General features: G+C 32.7%; 2 protein-coding genes across 2 annotated transcripts; both read left to right on the forward strand.

Moving 5' to 3' along the window:
- Nucleotides 1–300: 300 nt before the first annotated feature.
- On the forward strand, nucleotides 301–6131 carry LOC124921385 (serine/threonine-protein phosphatase PP2A catalytic subunit-like). Its single transcript, XM_047462040.1, has 11 exons — nucleotides 301–553; nucleotides 1172–1228; nucleotides 1462–1545; nucleotides 3109–3180; nucleotides 4206–4277; nucleotides 4528–4568; nucleotides 4892–4958; nucleotides 5101–5292; nucleotides 5408–5497; nucleotides 5642–5749; nucleotides 5829–6131. Exons 1-11 carry the CDS (start codon nucleotides 461–463, stop codon nucleotides 5892–5894), a joined length of 942 nt encoding a protein of 313 aa, XP_047317996.1. The 5' UTR covers nucleotides 301–460; the 3' UTR covers nucleotides 5895–6131.
- Nucleotides 6132–13996: 7865 nt separating this feature from the next.
- On the forward strand, nucleotides 13997–18494 carry LOC124922810 (probable polyamine transporter At3g13620). Its single transcript, XM_047463526.1, has 7 exons — nucleotides 13997–15400; nucleotides 16506–16567; nucleotides 17381–17462; nucleotides 17571–17835; nucleotides 17971–17983; nucleotides 18070–18123; nucleotides 18302–18494. Exons 1-7 carry the CDS (start codon nucleotides 13997–13999, stop codon nucleotides 18492–18494), a joined length of 2073 nt encoding a protein of 690 aa, XP_047319482.1.
- The last annotated feature ends 2305 nt before the right edge of the window (nucleotides 18495–20799 follow it).

Consider the following 20799-nt stretch of genomic DNA (forward strand, 5'->3'; position numbering starts at 1 on the left):
TCAAAAGTTAGTTCCTAATAGATTAATGTTTGATTCTCACTTAAGTCCCAAATAAGATTAGATGTTCATATAATTAAAAAAAATGTTAAAATTTATAACAATTTATATCTTATAGACTATTATGGCTTTCAGGTTTTATATTTATTTTATCATTGTGGAATATTTATGTATCAAAACTTTAAATAAAATTATTATAACCAATTTAAAAATTTATTTTGAATAATTTTTTATTGAGAATAAAAAAAGTAAAAAACATCAACTATGAGACAAATGTTTTTCTTTTTAATATATTTAAACCGGAAAAAGGAGTGGTTACCTTCGAGGGAAAATCGAAGAGTATTCTTCTCTCCCTCTCTCTCTCTATCTGGCAAGAAGACGTCTTCAGAATTGCATAATCCTAGGGTTTCAAGGAGGTGTTGGATCTGCGATTCGGGGACGATTAAGGCAAGGGAAGTAGAAAATGAGCATCGATCCGGTCCCTTCGACTACAAATGGTAACCTCGATGAGCAGATTGCTCAACTCATGCAGTGCAAGCCTTTGTCAGAGACAGAGGTTAATTTTCGACCTTTATTATTTATTATTTGTTGACTTGTTCTTCCGTTGTTTGTAAATTTCAATGGTTCTTGAGGATTATTGTTTACCGGAGGTGATTTTTTTAATTGATGCGTTTTTATAGGCGACAGTGATCCCCAATTTATTGGTTATTTTTATTCTTTTCATGGATTTAAGTTAATTTTCGGGGACTTTCAATATCACCTGTACAAATTTAGCTGAAAATTGTAACAGATGGGAATTCTTCTAATTTGTCAAAGTATTGCTTGAGTAATAACTGAGTTAATAGACATGAATCATGTTGTCTACAACTGAGAGGCATTCTTAATCTGAAAATATCGATTTGCCAGCATTTTTTGCAGTACATTTGTAGCAGTAGATATAATCTTCTTTCTTAATAGCTATGTTTTATTGGTCTGCTTAAATAGCACATATGCTTAGTTAACATTTAACAAGTCTTCGTTGCTACACTGATTTTGGAATGTGGCTAGCATATCTTTTATGCATTCTTTTTTCTATTTCCTTAAATGTATAGTGTAATAATTGTGGTTTCAGCTCTTCCAATTGCATTAAGAAGCTGCTAGTAGATGACATCTTATATTTTGCTGTCTGTTGCAGGTTAGGGGGTTGTGCGAGAAGGCCAAGGAGATTCTAATGGTGGAAAGCAATGTTCAGGTCCATTTTTAGATGCCTTTCGTTTAGCGTTTTGGTATTTGCAAGGATTGGGTTATGGGCGGGGGTATTATTATATAGCTAAAACTTAAAAAAATATTAGTTATTAATGATTGATAGATAGATTTCCTCTGTTTTCTATTATTATCGATGGAGAAAAACTCCCTCACCTAGATATGTTGTACTTATGTTCTTAAGGAGTAATTTGTTTGTTTCCAATTTTCATTTATGTTCAGCCCGTGAAAAGCCCCGTGACAATTTGTGGTGATATTCATGGGCAATTCCATGACCTTGCAGAGCTTTTTCGGATTGGAGGAAAGGTACTCATATCTTCTCCAGTTTTATTCTTGGGTTATATCACAAGAAAGATTAATATGTTTATTATGACGTCATCTCTGATTTATCTGCCCATGACCACTATACTTTTGAATGTGATTATGTGTTGGGGTTGTTCTCTTACTCTAAAAATACGTGTTAGTGTCTCCATTTAGATTGTCTCCTCCGTATAAGGTGATGATTTATTTGCCACTTCAATTTTTGGGCCACTATTTTCTGCTTAAGATATTACTATTCATCTGTGATTGTATGACTAAGGATTAGAACTGGACCCAAGCTAAATTGATGAAGCCTTTCACCAATTGAGTTTCTTTTGTACCATCTGATAATGCTTCTGTAATACAAATTATCCTTTCCCTGTTTTAATATTCTCATATGTCCAGATGGTTAGATCCAGAGTCCTATCTTGATCATTATTTTGCGGATCTATAAAATTAATACTGGAATGTCTTTCAGATGAAAAACTATATATATTGTAAAGCTCTCATTGTTCCTGCTCTTTTTGAACATAGAATAAGGATATCTAAAACAAGTTTGAATATGCTGATAAGAAGAGGGGAAATAAATTTTACATATAACTGGTTTCATTTATTTGAATTAGGATAAGGATATAAACCTTACCAAAACATTGATTACAAAGCATCTACTTGTGGTGTTGAAAATTTGTATCAGATTTATGTACATTGGTTTGTGTATTGAGTTGTATCCTCATGAAAAGTTTTAGCTTGAGATTATCCTGCTGGCCATCTCTGTGCACTTCTCTTTATCACCTATTTCGGGTTCTAGATGGTTTATAAAGTGTTTGATGAGTGCTATTACAAAGCATCTGCTTCTTGTGGTGTTGAAACTTTGTCATCTCATTTATGTACTTTTGGATTGCCTATTGATATATATCCTCATGAGAGGTTTTAGCTTTAAATGATCCTTCTGGCATCAATATTGCATCTCTGTGCACACGAAAGTGCTAGGATATTAGGAGGCATCATTGACAAAGTCTACAAGTATATTCCCTGCTAAAAATCTTAGTATGAATTGTATGCTTGTCACCTTTGTTTCATTGTGCAATATAGCTTTCTTTAGTTTAAAAATGACTCTGAAGAACTAAAGGTTACTAATAGTGGTTTAGGGCCTGGGGTCACCTAAAATGTCTATCAGGCTACTTCATCCCTAATATTTACAGCTCTAGTATGGACCTTGTATTGAACAACTTTGTTTCTAGAAGGTTTAAAAACGGTTCTTATCTCTTATGTAATTCATGAAAGAAATGAAAACAGGAGGACAAGTTCATGCGGGTTAGAAATATGGAAACAACAATTTAGTGATTAACTTCTTTCTGATATCTAATAATTTAAATAAAAAACCTTGTTTTTTTATGTTTGTTTATAAAAGTCTGCCGTTTGGGGTTATTAATAATCTGCCTTCTTGAGTTCTTGTCCATTAAATGTTCTTATTTTCCTTACTCATTGAATGAAGAACTATATCTTGTTTTTTTCATATGCTTCTTAAACAGTTTTATTTATATGTTCTTTTACTTCTTTGTTTGGTAGTGCCCAGACACTAACTACTTATTTATGGGAGATTATGTTGACCGAGGCTACTACTCTGTTGAAACTGTAACGGTAAGATATTTCACTCTTTGCTTGTAAAATAATTCATGAGTAGAAAATTGTTTGTTACGGCATATCATGGTTTTTCATGTCTACTATAATTAAATTGCAAGGGTAAGATATAATCATCACTCTATGCTCTTATGTTGTAGTTCATAGAAAATATCTCTCCGAATATGCTGTTAGCTGCATATTAAGGTCCGAATTTGCGAAATCTTGGTAAGATTAACCTTCTCTTCTGTTGTAACTTCATGAAATAGTTCATCCTTTTGTACCTAAGATTATCCATATAATAAACAGACAGCTTAAGGTTAAGCAGCAAACTAAACAATAATTTGGGTAATTCATTCCTACAAACTAGGATGCCACTGTGGACATAAGCATGTAAACTTGTCTTGACCATTTTGATAGCACAAGTCATTCATATATTTTCGTAGTTCCCTGTTTGTGTTACCATTTTTCATCACCTTTGCTGCCTTTTCATGTTACTTTTCCCTCATCTTCATTTTGTTGGTTCTATATTGAAGTAGTTTGATATTGTTCTTTCTAGAAAGCTGAGTTACACGCAATAAACCTAATTCTTTCCAATATTAGGAGATGACATGTAAATAGCATGTCAGACATTGGTGACTAAGATTGTGATTGAGTTAGGTTGTGCATATAGTTTGAGGTTACTGAATGTTGGAAGTTACTTAAAGAAATAGTTACTGTTGTACCAAATTCCACCGTCAATTTGGAAAAGAACACTTGGGTTCAAGTTTGTATTGTTGGTTGCCTTTATCAATTTTAATTGAAATTAGTGGTGAATTTTATTGTTGTATAAGTAAGAATAGGCTTTAGAATTCAACTGAAGGGGCTATATTAATGAATGGGATCTTAGTCCTGTCATTTGAAGGAAGTGAATTATCATTAACAACACGTGAATGTGGTAGCTTCTGAGCACACCTTTTGCCGAATACTCTCTTGTGTGTATACAAAGCATTGCTTAACATGATAGAGTCAACTGTCATGATGACACTTATTTTTGTTGTTAACAGCTTCTGGTGGCCATGAAAGTACGTTATCCTCAGCGACTTACAATTTTGAGAGGAAATCATGAAAGTCGACAGGTTTATATTTACTTGTCTCCCTTGTTTATACCCTTCTTCTTGTTTCCACTTTACTGTTTCCTTCATGAAAAAGATTTCTTCAGCTGTTATTTTTATTGCATTTATGCAGATGATATATTCTGTTTGCTATATGCCCTCATACTTATTGCTAAATGAACATTATTTTACTGGTTATGTAATGACTTGAATATTTAATCTGTAGACTCTCTGTCACTAGTGCTTACAGGTTTTATAAATTTCAAATATGCAGATTACTCAAGTTTATGGATTTTATGATGAATGCCTGCGGAAGTGAGTTCTCAACAACCTTTCCAAATTGTGAATTTTATATAAAGGAGGTGAAATGTTGCATGTCATAACTTTATTATAGATTTTGTGGAACAAGTTGCTTACGTGTTGTAGAATCTTGGTTCTCATGTTCCCATAAGTTGTTTTATTGGCGATAAGGTTTATAAAAAAATGCCATACCTATATTATTGTCTTTTTTCTAATCTAACTAATAAGCGTAAGTTACGTAACACAGTCTAAAGCTTGAATAATCTGATTGCTTGTGACCTGCATTAGATCTATTCCTTCCATATGCCATCTCATAATGTCACTTTCTCTGTTTACAGGTATGGTAATGCCAGTGTTTGGAAGACTTTTACAGATTTGTTCGACTATTTTCCACTTACCGCATTGGTTAGTACCAATTATTTTCCATTTATGGCTTAATTTCCCATATTCTCCCTTGAGAAGTTTTTTTTTTTGAGAAACGAGAATTAGTGTTACCATCACACTTAATGTGAAAGTCACATCCCCTCCCCCTGTTTCTATATTTTAGGTTGAATCAGAAATCTTTTGTCTCCATGGTGGTTTGTCCCCGTCAATTGAAACCCTTGACAATATACGCAATTTTGACCGGGTCCAAGAGGTTCCACATGAGGGACCAATGTGCGATCTTCTGTGGTCTGACCCTGATGATCGTTGTGGCTGGGGTATCTCTCCCAGAGGTGCTGGATACACTTTTGGCCAGGTGTTTTTCTCTTTGTATTGTTTTAGATATTTGTCTCTTTATCATGATAGGGTGTTTCTTGTATTAGCAAACCACATACTCATATTATTTTTCCCTAAACATGTGTTGCTTTCAGGACATATCAGAGCAGTTCAACCACACAAATAGCTTAAAGTTAATTGCCAGGGCACATCAACTGGTTATGGAGGGATTTAACTGGGCCCATGTAAGCATGAGAATAATCCTAGTACATAAATGGCTGTTTTGTTATTAAAACTTTTAATGTTGACAGTGAGGAAAAGCCTACATTTGTTAGATAAGGCTGATGATGGGTTTGTAGTAACTTTTATATATGATTTGGTTATAACAGGAGCAGAAGGTTGTAACCATATTTAGTGCACCTAATTATTGTTATCGATGTGGTAACATGGCATCAATCTTGGAAGTTGATGACTGCAGAAACCACACTTTTATTCAGGTATGTTAAAGTTGAGGAACTATATATATTGTTTCTAGAATGTGGATAATTTATGCTGGGTGTCTTGTTGTTATTGTAGTTTGAGCCAGCTCCCAGGAGGGGAGAGCCAGATGTAACGAGACGAACACCAGACTACTTCCTATAATGTGCGATTCTGTTCTGAAAACACGATTGGCTGAATGAATGAAAGTGTTTGCAGAGTCCTTCCTAGAACTTTGGGAAGTGTTGTTTGTTTGTAGGCTTAATTGGTTGCTGCATTTAAAGTGAGTGTTGGAAAGAAAGGAATATATATATATATATATGTTTGGTCTGATTCTTGAAGTACTGAAAACTGTAATGGTAATGAAGAGGCTGTAACCATTTATTAGATAAATTTGGTGCATCCTATTTTTCCAACTCATGCCGCTATTCTGTCATTGAAGGTGGTGGTGGTTGTTGTTCCTTACAAGGAAGGGTGGATTTCTGTAGAAGAAATTATTATAGGTTTCTATGACATTCAACACGCATTTCCTTTTTTTGTTCGGCCATCTTCTTTACTGTGGCATGTGGCCACGTAACCATTTAGTTATTTATATTTCATTATTATTCATAATTAATAAATCAAAAACTATTTTAGATTTTAGATTTTAGATTTTTTTAATATATATATGTTTTATTTTTTTAAAAAGTCATTATATTAAACATGACATTAACTATAACGATAAAACATGACATTAAAAAATAGCAAACAAATGTTACTCAATAGGTTATCGAGATCGAATTATGAATTACTCAATAGGTTATCGATTATACGTATTTGACTACTATAATCATTAAAATTTTGATATTTTTTTTTCAACTAGATAATTTATCAAAATATAATTGAGATTGTAACCTAAATACATAGTTTTAAAACATGTTCCGCTAGTCAGACCGGTCCACTCGGTGAACCGATCGTCAAACCGGGCTGGGTTAATGAAAAAAATGTAATCAACCCAGATAAACTAGGCCAACCCGCCGGTTGGACCAGAAATCCGGTAGTCCGGGTTAACCTAACTGATTTATCCTATATTTTTTTTAAATTACTTATTTTCTTTCTTATTTATCACTCTATCAGTTCCTCTCTCCCCGATTTTTAGTTCCCATTGGGTTTATATATTTCTAATTCCATGTGGGCAGATTACCGATTTCTAGTTTTAAATACTAAGAATGACAAACACTTTTATTTACCTCAAGCTTCATCTCTTACATAAATCACTGATTTTGCTTTTATCAGATTAAAAAAATGATTTAAGGTGCCATTATAAGTCATAACTTAAACATAGTTTCTTCTCTAGATAAAAATATAGTTATCCAAAAATCGAAGGTTGTAGTTTGATTTGAAGTCTTGTCCCTCGCATAATCTAGTTAAGTCTCTTTGACTATTATTGTATAAACAATTTAATGAATTTTTGCTATTTTTATATTATTTTATTATTATATTAAACCAATTGGTTGAACTAGTTGAACCACCAGTTAAACCTATAACCTAGTGACCCAGTTCCTTCACCTGGTTAATGACCGGCCTGGGTTTCAAAATTATGCCCAAATATGTAAGTTTTTCATATCAATCACATTAATTCAAACTTCCCAGCAACTTTTTAATTAATCCAGTAATACTCCACAAAAAACATCAAATATTAGCCACTCCTCGATAATGAAAAAGTATGTGAGTTGCCTATTCAACTTTCTCGAACGACTAACCATAATACAATATTTTTTTCATCTACATATTGTAGAATTATCTCTCTATCTTCCTTGGAAGGAAATATGGAAAGTCAAACGATTCCGAGAATGAAATATTATCAGTAGCAAATCCATGGGACTAATTGATTGAAGATTTGCTGTTAGTTGTCAAATCAATTATAATTCATATGACTTTTTTGTTTAAATCATTTCCTTTCATGCAAATGTAATTTTTATTATTTAACGCTAGACTTCTTATGTACTGAAAACAAGCAATACAATTCTCAACATATTTTCTCTCTAAAATTTCTACATGGTATCAGAGCGGGTTTTTCCATCTTGAAGAAACCGATTCATAATTTTCCGTTGCCTCCTCTAATGGTGTAAATAGCCATTGGAGGAGAATACAAATGATTCTATAATCTCATATTTTTATAAAATTATTTATCACAAATCCCAATGCATTTTCCCTCTTTTTTTGGCAGTTTCGTCGTGTTTCGAAACTGTACTTTACTCGAATTTGTATCGAACACCGTCTTCATGTCTCGTAGAATTTATTCCAACATCTCATATGTCCAAAAATTATAATTTTTCACTTCAAGAGTTGCAAGAGCCAAGTGCTAAGAGTCAAAAGCCAAGAGCAAGAGCCAAGAGCCAAAAACCAAGAGCCAAAAACCAAGAGCCAAGAGCCAAACCTAACTAAGTGAATCATGAATTAGAATAAGTCAAATTGAAAAAATGTCATCAACATTTCCATCTCCTCGACAACATCCTCTCCACTCTCATAGCTACCCAATGTCTTTCCTATTAGGTGGTTAATATTCTCATCAAAACTCTTCCTAAGTCGATTTGAGTAAATATGTGGCAAGTTGGACAATCTCAATATCCACTACCCAACTTGAGTGAAAGTGTAAAATTATCTCTCTATCTTTCTTGGAAGAAAATATGGAAAGTCAAACGATTCTGAGAATGGAATGTTATTAGTAGCAAATCCACGAGACTAATTGATTTGTTAATTAATTGAAAATTTGCTGCTGGTTGTCTAATCAATTATAATTCATATGATTTTTTGTTTAAATTATTTTCCTTTCATGCAAATGTAATTTTCATTATTTAACACTAGACTTCTTATGTACTCACAATCAATACAATTCTCTACATATTTTCTCTTTAAAATTTCTACACATATCATTAGTAAAAATTTCACCGTTAATAACGCTCCATCCAATGAACGAGATCTTGTATGTAATTTTTGACTCCGAAAATTTCTCTTAACAAAAATATATGGAATCATCTTAGTGAATAACTTGTAATTAAGAATTCTCCACATTGAAACTATCCGTGGTTTGCTAACGCATAACAACTTGTTTAGACGGATACACTTGTTGCATCATACAAAAAATAAAACACTATTATGGGACGATCTCTTTAATGTTTAATCTCCTTTTATATCTAATTCAACTAGAGAAATTATTAAACAGTGATCAAACATGTCTTTAACTGTGACATTTCTATATATATAAATGAAAGCAAGCTCACGATACATCGTAGCTAGATTTTGACACTACACCACGTATCGTCTAAAAAACTAATTGAAAAATAATCCCCCACAATGAATCTAGACTACTCACGAATTTTTTTCCAAAGAGAATAAATTCTCCTCTGAATACTCCACTCCATTGGAAAATTAAACATTTTTGTGAACCAAACAGACAAATTATGACTATACTTACATTTGATCATCGATGTTCATAGACTATTCGGATCCATTACAAATATAATACACAATTTTTATAAAAAGCCTTATTAAAGAAAATAAGATCTCGAATATCCACACTTTATTGATCATTAAAACATTTAACCTTCTCACAATTAAGTAGATGACAAAACGATGAGTTGGAAGACCCTATATAAATTTATACATAATTCTCACCATTTTCACCGCCACACCTTTATGAAGAATGAATAAAGACATCATATATGTGGGAATAAATAACAACACTCTCTTAATGAGGATTAACCGACCTCCTTTTGAGATTGTTTTATTTTTCCACATAGATAGTTACATTCCATTTTAGTGATAATTGGGTTCTAAGAGACTTTGTATCGTAATTTAGAACTCAATGACCTACCAAGATATGTTGACGGAAGACCACCGATTTAAACAACAAAACATTTTCCAACCCCATCATTTTTTTATTCGAAACAGAATATGAGAAAAGATGTCTGACTTATTAATATTTACTCGAAGACTAGAATATACACCGAATCACTATAAAATATTCAGAAGGAGTTTTAAGTAGCCTGAACCATGTAGAGCGTATCATAAATGCAAAACAAATGTGAAATGGAAAAATAATATATTTTGACCCACGACTCACTTCTCGGACGAGCCCCGTGTTTTCTAAAAAAACCATCATTCTTTAGAGAACTTTCATAACAATGTCAAAAAAGAAAAGAGAGTAGATCACCTTGTTTAATCCCTTGGGAGCTCTAAAAAAATCACTGAGAATTTCCATTAACAATGACATAAAACTTAAACATCGAGAGACAAAATCTAATCAAATCAATCAATTTCGCACCCATTCTAATTATGTCAATTACAACAAAAAAAAACCATGATTTTAAAAACCGTTTCGGTCATCAACCCAATTTTTTAGGCGAACTTCGGTCCGACCGATTGAACCACTGATTGAACCGGAATTTAATTTTTGTAAAAGGTAAAACCAATAAATAAATAAAAAGAATGATTTAGAAATAATACTAATAAATAACAACTTTAAAATATTAAACTTCTACTTTCTTATCTTAACTTAACCATTCTTATTTTTTTATGGTCTCTTCTCCAAGTATCATCCTCTCCACTATTGTCTCTCCCTAAGTATCATATTTTGACATTAACGATTTTATATTGTCTTTCTTAACTTAACCATTCTTATTTTTTTATGGTCTCTTCTCCAAGTATCATCCTCCCCACTATTGTCTCTCCCTCTAAGTATCATATTCTGACATTAACGGTTTTATATTGTCTGATCTTCCAGCAAAGGTAAAATTAGGCTCAATCTCCATCTTAGCTTAAGATATCTATTTGACAAAGGATAAGACCAGACGAAGGAGGACCGGAGAAGACAAAGATAACCTTGAATTGATCTGATCAGACGAAGTGAAAATATCTTAAGAAGAAACGATTTGAATTAAGATTGGAGCCGAGATCTCCTTACATATCCATCAGAATAATGGGTAACTTTTCTAATCGGAAATTTCTTCTAACCGGAAATTTTCGGCTCTAATTTTCGGTCGAACCGTCCGGTTCGGCCGGATTATGACCGGTTCGAATGGTTAGCGTATATAAGTTAAAATCCGAACTGCCTATTCCACCGTTTTGCGGTCGGACCGGTTAGATCGCCGATTCGACCGCGTATTTCAAAACCTTGATAAAAACTCTCTAACGTAATCCTAATCTTTTTTGATGTCTAACTTGACAAAAACACACTCCACACCTCTTGAATTAGTTGAGTCAGTGTTTTTATTGACTATTAATACAACATTATAGATTTGATGACCATTCTAATTACTAGATATGAACGTCTTTAACACTCTCCGCAACTTATTGGTTGATAAGTCTAAAAGTCTTCCGATCAATAATTTTACGAATGTGAATTTTTAATATATATATATATAATTATATATATATATATATAATATTATATATAATATGTTTAATTGAGAATAATTACTCAAATATTTAGTATATAAATAGGTAATGATAATTTAGAATAAAATATTTGAAATAATTAAAAAAAATAAGATTAACAATTTTAATTTTTATACTATTTATTAGAATAATTTTATAATATTAAAAAATAGTATTATAAATTAAATTATATATAAATTAAATTTATTGAAATATAAATCATTATATATTTTAATAATTTTAATTTATTTTATTCTTTATAGATTTTTTTTTTATATTGTATCAAAATAGAATTTTAACTTGTTATAATTTTAAAGTTACATAATTTTTTATTTTCATTTATTTTAATATATATTATACACAATTCTTACAAAAATATTTTGATCTATAAGTGTAATATTTTGTTTTGAAAATCTTGATCAATATTTCTTATGTTATTGATAAATTTTCACTTTCTTTTTTTTAATATTCAGAGTTTGTTTATATAAATTTTTGAAGAATAATATCTTACTAAATATTTGTATGTTTAAATGCATTGATTCTTGTCGAAATTGTTTGAAGTGATTAAAGAAACCTAAATAACTTTTGTATTTATTTTTATTTGTTGTAACTATATTTATGATATTCATTTCAATTTAATATGTAATTTTTATATTGGTAAGTTTATAATTAATATTATAATATTTATTTATAAATATTAAAATATATTTTATAGATCATTAATCTTTCTATTAAAAATGATAATTTAAAAAATTATAATTATACCAATTAACTGTTTTTTTTAATGTTTTTAATACAGATAAATATTTTTACAAAAAGATAACTAATATATTACTTTACAATAATTATAAAATAAATAAATGTACTTTATATATATAATAAAATAAATGATAAAATAATATATATATATATATATATATATGAGGATATTTTGGTCTTTATAATAATATATAATTGTTTTTATATTGTTAGTCATAATGTTTGTTTTAAAAGTAAGATAATTTCTGTAACAAATATTTTAGATGAAACCTTTTTTGCTTTTGTTGGTAATTGGGATGAAAACTTACCATACTTAAGATTTAAAATATAATATTATTATTATTATTATTATTATTATTATTATGAATAGTGACAAATGCAATGAAGTTGAGAATTAAAACAATATCAGGAATTTTACATGATGGTCACTTTTGCATGAGAAAGAAATAATAAAAAAAATCATATAAAAAAATTATTAATAAGAAAAAATAGCAATGTTCGAAAAATTAACCATGTTCGGGAAATGACAATTTTTGAGAAAATGACCTTATGTTGGAAAAAGTCCATAAAAAATTATGTTTCAAAAAAATGGTCATGTTCGGGAAAATGACAATATTCGAAAAAAATGGTCATTTAGGAAAAATGACTATATACGAAAAAATGACCATGTTAAAAAAACTTGATAAAAAGTCTGAGAAAAATAGTTATGCTCAAGAAAATGACCTAATTATGTTAAAAAAATCCATAAAAAATTTTTTATTTTCAAAAGAATGGTAATGTTTGAAAAGAATGACAATTGAAAAAATGATGAAGTTCAGAAAAATCATTTTATGGCTGTGTTTGGTAGGAGGTATTACAAATTTACAACACTGTTGGGATAGAATAATTATTCTAATAGTAAAATTGTAGAAGTGTTTGGTTGGAATTATTTTATACTTACAATTAATTGTAGTATAATTTATACCTTGAAAAGGGTATAAATTTGTAACACCCTATACCTATTATAAGAAGGTATTAAATTCTTAATTTATTTTTATAATTTTTTATCTTATTTTTTTAATATTAACATTTATTTGTGTATTTAATTTTTATTAAAGTTTAATTATTAAGTTTTTATTATTTTTAATTTTAGTATATAATATATATTTTTATTAAATAAACTTAGTTTTAAAATTTTATTATTTATAAATTTAAATAATTTAAAATTTTATTTATTTTTACAAAGAAAGTTAATGTTTATTTTATAATTAGTAATATAAAAATAAAAATAATAATATTATTAATTATAATTATTATCTTTTTAACTTGTTAGTTCAATAATTTTAAAAAATATATTATTTTTCATATTTTAATTAAAATTATAAAATAATACTAATTATTTATTTTTATATATTATTATTAATTTAAAATAATAACGTAATTATATTATTATTTATTTATTTGTTATAATATTTAAATTAATTAAAATAAAATTAAAATAACATTAAAATATCAATAAAGTTAATTAAAAATAATATTTAAAAAATAATTTACAAATATAAAAATAAAATTATTATTATTTTATTCTTATACTTAAATTTTATAATATTTATCAAACAAAAAATTATAAATCTATATTATAATTTGTATATAAATAATAGTATATACAAATTATACTATTTTATACCTCCATATAATTTATACCCGTATAGTTTATATCTAATATAATTGTACCTCGTAAAACGCAGCCTTAGGGAAAGAAAAGTGCATAAAAAAAAGTTTCAAACATGACAATTTAATTTAATTTATTATTATTTTATTAGACATGATTTTTTATTCTCTTAAACATTTACCTATGAAGTAAAATTCGTGTAATTGGTAAGGTATGTTTTCATTATTTAAATCAAATCATTTATTTTATAAATGATTTTCTTTAACAAACTCATATCAGTTCACAATTATCTCCTAAAGACTCTCTCTCACTTTCTCTCCCTGCCCTGCATTCTCCTTTTCCTAATACGGGCCATTGCCGGAATATTTCAATTTTCTTCAACTTCCATTTCCAGCCATTAGTAACTGCTGAACTTGTCCAACTCTACTCCCTACCATCCATGACTAATGGGTCTGGTACCATCCTTCCCACTACCGCTGCCGCCGGCGGCGGCGGAATCATTCATGTTGCCAAGAAACTAACACTCCTTCCACTCATCTTTCTCATTTACTTCGAAGTTGCCGGCGGTCCCTACGGTGAGGAGCCGGCTGTCCAAGCAGCCGGACCCTTTTATGCAATCTTAGGCTTTTTATTATTCCCTTTTATTTGGAGTGCGCCGGAAGCCCTAATCACAGCCGAACTTTCCACCGCCTTCCCAGGTAATGGCGGGTTCGTTATTTGGGCCGATCGTGCGTTCGGTCCTTTTGTTGGGAATCTTATGGGTTGGTGGAAACTCTTTTGCGGGGTTATCAATGTCGCCGCGTTCCCTGCCCTCTGCGTTAGCTATCTCGAAAAACTCTTCCCCATTTTAGAAGGAGGTTATCCACGAACCATAGCCGTCACCGGTTCAACTCTTGTATTATCCTTTCTTAATTATTTAGGGCTAACGATTGTCGGTTACGCTACTGTAATCCTTGGGATAGTTTCTCTTCTCCCGTTTATTATCATGACAGTGATCGCAATCCCGAAAATTGATACCAAACGATGGCTTAATCGTGGCCAAGAAGGCGTGAAGAAGGATTGGACTCTTTTCTTTAATACCCTCTTCTGGAATCTAAATTTCTGGGACAATGTTAGCACTCTCGCCGGCGAAGTCGATAAACCGCATAAGACTTTCCCAACTGCCCTTTTCACCGCTGTTGTTTTCACTTGCTTGGCGTACATTCTTCCTCTCATGGCCGTCACTGGAGCTATATCCGTCGACCAGAGTATGTGGGAAACAGGGTTCATGGCGACCGCCGCGGAGATGATCGCAGGAAAATGGCTTAAAATCTGGATCGAGATCGGTGCGGCATTGTCGGCGATCGGATTGTATGAGGCCCAATTAAGCAGCAGCGCTTATCAGGTTGTGGGTATGACGGAGATTGGGATTCTACCAAAATGCTTCGGTAGGCGATCGAGTTACTTCCACACACCGTGGTTGGCGATCCTAATGGCGACGGCGGTTTGCATTGGAGCTTCGTTCTTGGACTTCACAGAGATTGTGGCGTCGGCGAACTTTCTGTATAGCCTTGGGATGATTCTGGAGTTGGCAGCGTTTTATAGGTTGAGGATGAAGTATCCGAAGATGAACCGTCCGTATAGAGTGCCGATGAATTTGGTCGGGTTGCTAATTGTGTTTATAGCTCCTGTAATATTCCTGGTAGTGATCATGGTGATTGCAGATAAGGTGGTTTATTTGATCAGTGGGATCATAACTGTGTTTGCTATCGGATGGTATTTCTTTGTCAAGCTATGCAAATCCAAGAATTGGATTGAATTTGGCGTACGAGATGACCAATATGATATTGATGGATCCAGAATTGTTGTTCATTATTAGGGATATTGATTAAAGCAGATCAGAGAAGAAGAAGACTATGTTTCTCTAAATATTTTAGTTTTTCTTCTTTTAGTGTTGCAATAGGACTAACTTTGCATGGTAATCAAAGTAATATTTTTAGCAATATTAGTGAGGATGTCCAAACTAAATTTAATATTTGTTTTGCATAACTATCTCTACTAGTTTTCTTTTATTTATTGATGGGACGGATTCATATGTTTGAGTTAGGGGAACATGAAAAAATTTATGGTGGGTTTATAAAAGTAAAAAAAATAATTACGAATAGAACAGTGAATACTCAAAAGTTTTGCCCATATTTTATGAATTAAAAAAGAAAATAATGAATTAAATTAATTTTTTTTAAGAAATTAGGGAGTTACGTCATTTCTGTCATATTTTTTTTTGCCCGAACTCTAACGTATAAACGCCACTGATTATTATTGCTGCCTGTAACATGACGTCTCTTAATGATATTTTCATTAACTCTTGAACAAGACCTTCTTTGATTTTAGTTCTTTTATAAAAAAAATCTTGTTGAATAAAAAAAAATTAATTATCTTGAGAATTATTAGAATGAAGTTATTTTTAGTGTATTTATTTACTTCTGTCTTATTTAGGAAAGAGAAATATTTGAAAAAGAATTTGAAAGAGAATGAAAGAATGAATGAAGTGGTACAAATTAATTCACTGATATTTTTTTTTTCTCTTTTCTTATATTTTTCCTTTTTTCAACTAAAGTGATACCACCTAATTAATAAAAAAAGAGAAATAAAGAGAAATGATATTCTCAACGAAGGGTTAGCGAAAGCAAGGCCACGAATCCTACGTGGCCTTACCAGCTAGGAGAGAGAAAAAAAAAATTTTAAAACGTTTCAGGTCCAATTCCCTTCTTTCTTCTTCCCTCTCTTTCTTCTTTTCATTTATCACTTCCGGCGAACGAACCGGCGTCTTCTCTGGCGATTTTTCACTCCGGCATCCCGACTTCTACTTTCTTATTTCGCTCGAAAATGGTAAGACACTTCTCATTCTTTAATATTTCAGTTTCAGAATCGTTCGCCTTCGTGTTCATTTTGTAATATTTTCTTTTCAGGCTGGTGTTTCAGGTAAATCTCCATGCAAGGCCCCAAGATCTCCCAGATCTCCAAGGACAAGGTAAATAAGATATTTTTTATTTTAGAATCGTAGGGTTAGGGTTTTGCGGTTAGGGTTAGGGTTTTGCAGTTAGGGTTAGGGTTTTGCGGTTAGGGTTAGGGAAAACTATGATTATTGTGTATTTGCTACATTATGGTTCTCGAAACAAAATTTTCGTGACCCGAAAATATGATTTAATTGTGTTTGGTTGAATTATGGGTCCCGAAAACTAAAATTATTGTGTATTTGTTAAATTTAGGGACCCGAAATAGGCTGTTATGGGTCCCGAAAGTGGGATAACTTCATGTTTGGCTGAATTTAGGGTCCCGAAAGTGTGATTTCGGGACCCGAAATAGGCTGTTATGGGTCCCAAAAGTGGGATAACTTCATGTTTGGCTGAATTTAGGGTCCCGAAAGTGTGATTTCGGGACCCGAAATAGGCTGTTATGTGTCCCGAAAGTGGGATAACTTCATGTTTGGCTGAATTTAGGGTTCCGAAAGTGTGATTTTGGGACCCAAAATGATAGGTATAGGGTCCCGAAAGTGTGGTTTCGGGACCCGAAATGATAGGTTTCAGGACCCGAAAGTTGGATTACTTAATGTTTGGCTGAATTTAGGGTCCTGAAAGTGTGTTTCGGGACCCGAAATGGATGGTCAGGACCCGAAATGAATGGTTTCGGGACCCGAAATGGTGTTTCGGGACCCGAAATGGGTGGTTTCGGGACCCGAAAGCGTGTTTCGGGACCCGAAATGGATGGTTTCGGGACCCGAATTGCTTCATTTATGTGATTATTTGCTTCATGGCTTTTAAATGTTTATTATTTGTTGTTGTAGGGCAAATAAACGTAAAAGGATTGTCCAAGAATCAGCTCCCGAACCAGCTCCCAATGCAGCTCCAAAAGCAGCTTTCAAAGCAGTTCCCAAATCCCCTAGAGCAACAACTCCCAAAGCAGCCCCCCACAACTTATTTTTAACTAGGACATCGTCTAGTGGCCTTTTCAATCTTCTTCAAATGCTGTCTAAGGAACAAAAAGATGCTGTGAAGTCAATAGGTTTTGGCGCTCTACTTTCATTATCGCTTTCAAAATGCCCCGGGGAGATCTCTCGTTATCTAGTCAGAAAGTTTGACTGCAATAAATGTTCATTCACCCTAGAGAATGGTGAGGAAGTGAAAATCGAAGAAGAGGACGTTCATATGGTATTGGGTCTCCCTAGAGGGGAGCTGGATATTGTAGAATATCAGAATAAGGAGATTGATGACAAGTTGAAGGCATTTAGGACTCGATGGGGTAACCCTGATAATGGCGCTCCTTTAGCGACTGCTATGCCGATCAAAATCATTGAGAACAAAGCTGCTGACAACAATTTCAAGATAGACTTCGTATTATTTGTTGTCAGTTGCTTTCTCTGGTGTGATCACCTAGGTAACCTATCCAGGTATATCTCATTTCTATTATTTTCAATTGCATGACAACAAATTTGTATTGTTAAATAATCCTCAAATATGTTTTTTTCATTTGCAGGTATAGAATTCTGAAAAATATTTCAGATGTTGACAATATCAAGAAGTTCAATTGGTGCAAATTTGTACTTGAAGGATTAGTTCAATCATGCGCAAAAGTGAAGCAGAATGAAAAACGACATTTCCAAGGACCACATACGTTCTTTATCGTAAGTTATCACTAATTCATTTTTATATTTTCAAAAATATTTAGTTTTAACATATGTATGTTTTCAGCTATGCTACGTGTATAGGGTGAGCAACCCTGAACTGGGAGGAGTTACTGAGCGACGATTTCCTATACTGTCATGTTGGAATGACACAACGTTGAAGTTTAGGCTGGATACAAAGTTTGATAATGGAGGATTCGGACGTGGAAGCGTTCTGGGACGCATTCCACTACCGGGGATGTGGGAGGAGAGCAACGACGAGGATAATGATTTCTGAGAGAACGAGGAGGAGGAGAACGAGGAGGATGATATGAATGATGGGGTGTCTGAGACCCCAAAGGCGGCGGCAGCAGCAGTAGAACCTAGGAATAGGTCACCACCTCTGAACACAGCTCCGGATGAGGTCGGAATAACTTTTACAGAGAATTTGGTGTGCGTTACGAAATGTACAGTGATGCTTGAAAAAGCCATGAGAAAAATGGAATCTTTAAGTTCAGGCTGGGATGCAACGCCATTGTATAACAACGCCATGCACATCATTTACAGAGCAATGAACAAGAATAAACTTTTCAGGGATGCCATGCATAAATACTTCAAGGATCAAACACCTTCTGAAGAACAGTGTGACAAAGATGCTGCTGCTCAAAATGAGGGTGGTCTTGATGAGGCCGCTGACAAGGAGGTGGGTTTTGATGAGGCTGGTGACAAGGAGGCTGCTGCTCAAAATGAGGGGGGTGACAAAGAGGCTGCTGCTCAAAATGAGGGAGGTCTTGATGAGGCCGCTGACAAGGAGGCTGCTGATCAAAATGATGAGGGGTGTCACACTGAGGACGATGGAAAAGAGGTGGCTCCAAGAAAAAGAAGGAAAAATCCCGTGCGACAAATGAAAGTTCCAGCACACCTTAAATCTCCATATATGACGCAGGACAAGCCGAAGAAAGAGGGTGGTCAAGAAGTTGGACATGATTTGGTGGTACAAAAAGAGGGTGGTCAAGAAGTTCCTCTATCGGTGTTTAAAGACAGAAAATTTGTCAAAAAACCTAGGAAATATCCCCTCGAAGTCATGAAAATTCCACCACGCCTTCAATGTCAATATTTGATCAACAACAAGCGAATAAATCATGTTTTCTTCGATTTTGTCAAGATAGATTACCGGGATGAAGTCGTTTTGGGATTCATTTTTGACAATAAAGGTGATGAGAATGCGAGGTAAATCAATCTTTCTTAGTTGATGTTGTTTATATTATGTTGAAAGTGTGGTTTAGGGACCCGAAAGTGTGGTTTCAGGACCTGAAAGTTGAATTCTTATGTGTATTCTTTATGTGTTTGGCTGTTATGGGTCCCGAAAGTGTGGTTTCGGGACTCGAAATGTGTGGTTTCGGGACCCGAAATGGGTGGTTTCGGGACCCAAAATAGTGTTTCGGGACCCGAAATGGGTAGTTTCGGGACCCGAAAGGTGGTTTCTTGTCCCGAAATGGGTGCTTTCAGGACCCGAAAGGGTCGTTTCTTGTCCCGAAATGGGTGTTTTTTTAACTTCATTTCTTCTTTATGTGGTTTCAGGAAGGAAGTAGTGTATGTATCCGAGCATACCAATATCAACATAGAGCAATTTCAATCCATGAAAAATAGATGCCATGTTGAAAGTGATATTATTGATGCGTGGGCAAACCTTATCACATTGCACTGCAAATTATCTTCCGACGCGAAAATCGTTTTTTCAACAGTCCTTACGGTAAGTCTCTATATCTTTCATTGTTGTATAAACCAATTGTCTTATTGTCATGTTGATTTAATTTGCAGGACTTTTGGAGAACGAAAGACCTATTTATTGACAGATTGATTGAAGAAATGAGAATTTTCAAACTAACACCCGAAGACATGAAAACTGCTAATCTGGTAAGTCCAATATGCTTATATTAAATACTTATTCTTGCTCATACATGTCATCTTAATCTTGGTGATATTTTTGCAGATATTTTTCCAATTTTTATACGAAAGTCATTATTATGTTGTTGTCATCAACATTGCGAAGAAAGTAATTGAAGTCCTCGACAACCTCCCACTGGACCCAGATATAGAATGGGAACATAAATATGTCACAATTCGGAAATTGGTATTGTTGAAGTGTTTTTTACATATAATGTATTTTAAAGTGTTTATGTTTATTAACTTCTTTTGTAAAATATACTGCATGAGACATATTCATACTTACAATGGCAATGCAAATTGGGAATGTGCTATAAGCAAAAGAAATGCAAGTTACATATTTTCACATTTTATTTGTTTCACAAATCTTTAATAAATAACCGCTGAATTTTAATGTAAGTTACATATTTTCAAATATTTTTTAGGCAAAGGGAATGCTTGAAGCTTTGCGAGTCAAATACACCGCAATGATCATCCGTTCAAGTTTGAACCAAAATCTGAAGAACTTCTTAAATAAGTTTTTGGAAATTTTAAAAGAAGATTGTCCTGAAACGTATAAGTTGTATGTAAAGAGCGACCCTTAATTAATTTAGTACATTTTTGGTCTTTAATTATTTTCTAGTCTTCAATTATAATAATTTTAAACTAAGTATAAA

This window comes from Impatiens glandulifera, chromosome 1, assembly GCF_907164915.1.
Source record: "Impatiens glandulifera chromosome 1, dImpGla2.1, whole genome shotgun sequence".
In the NCBI taxonomy this organism is placed as follows: domain Eukaryota; kingdom Viridiplantae; phylum Streptophyta; class Magnoliopsida; order Ericales; family Balsaminaceae; genus Impatiens; species Impatiens glandulifera.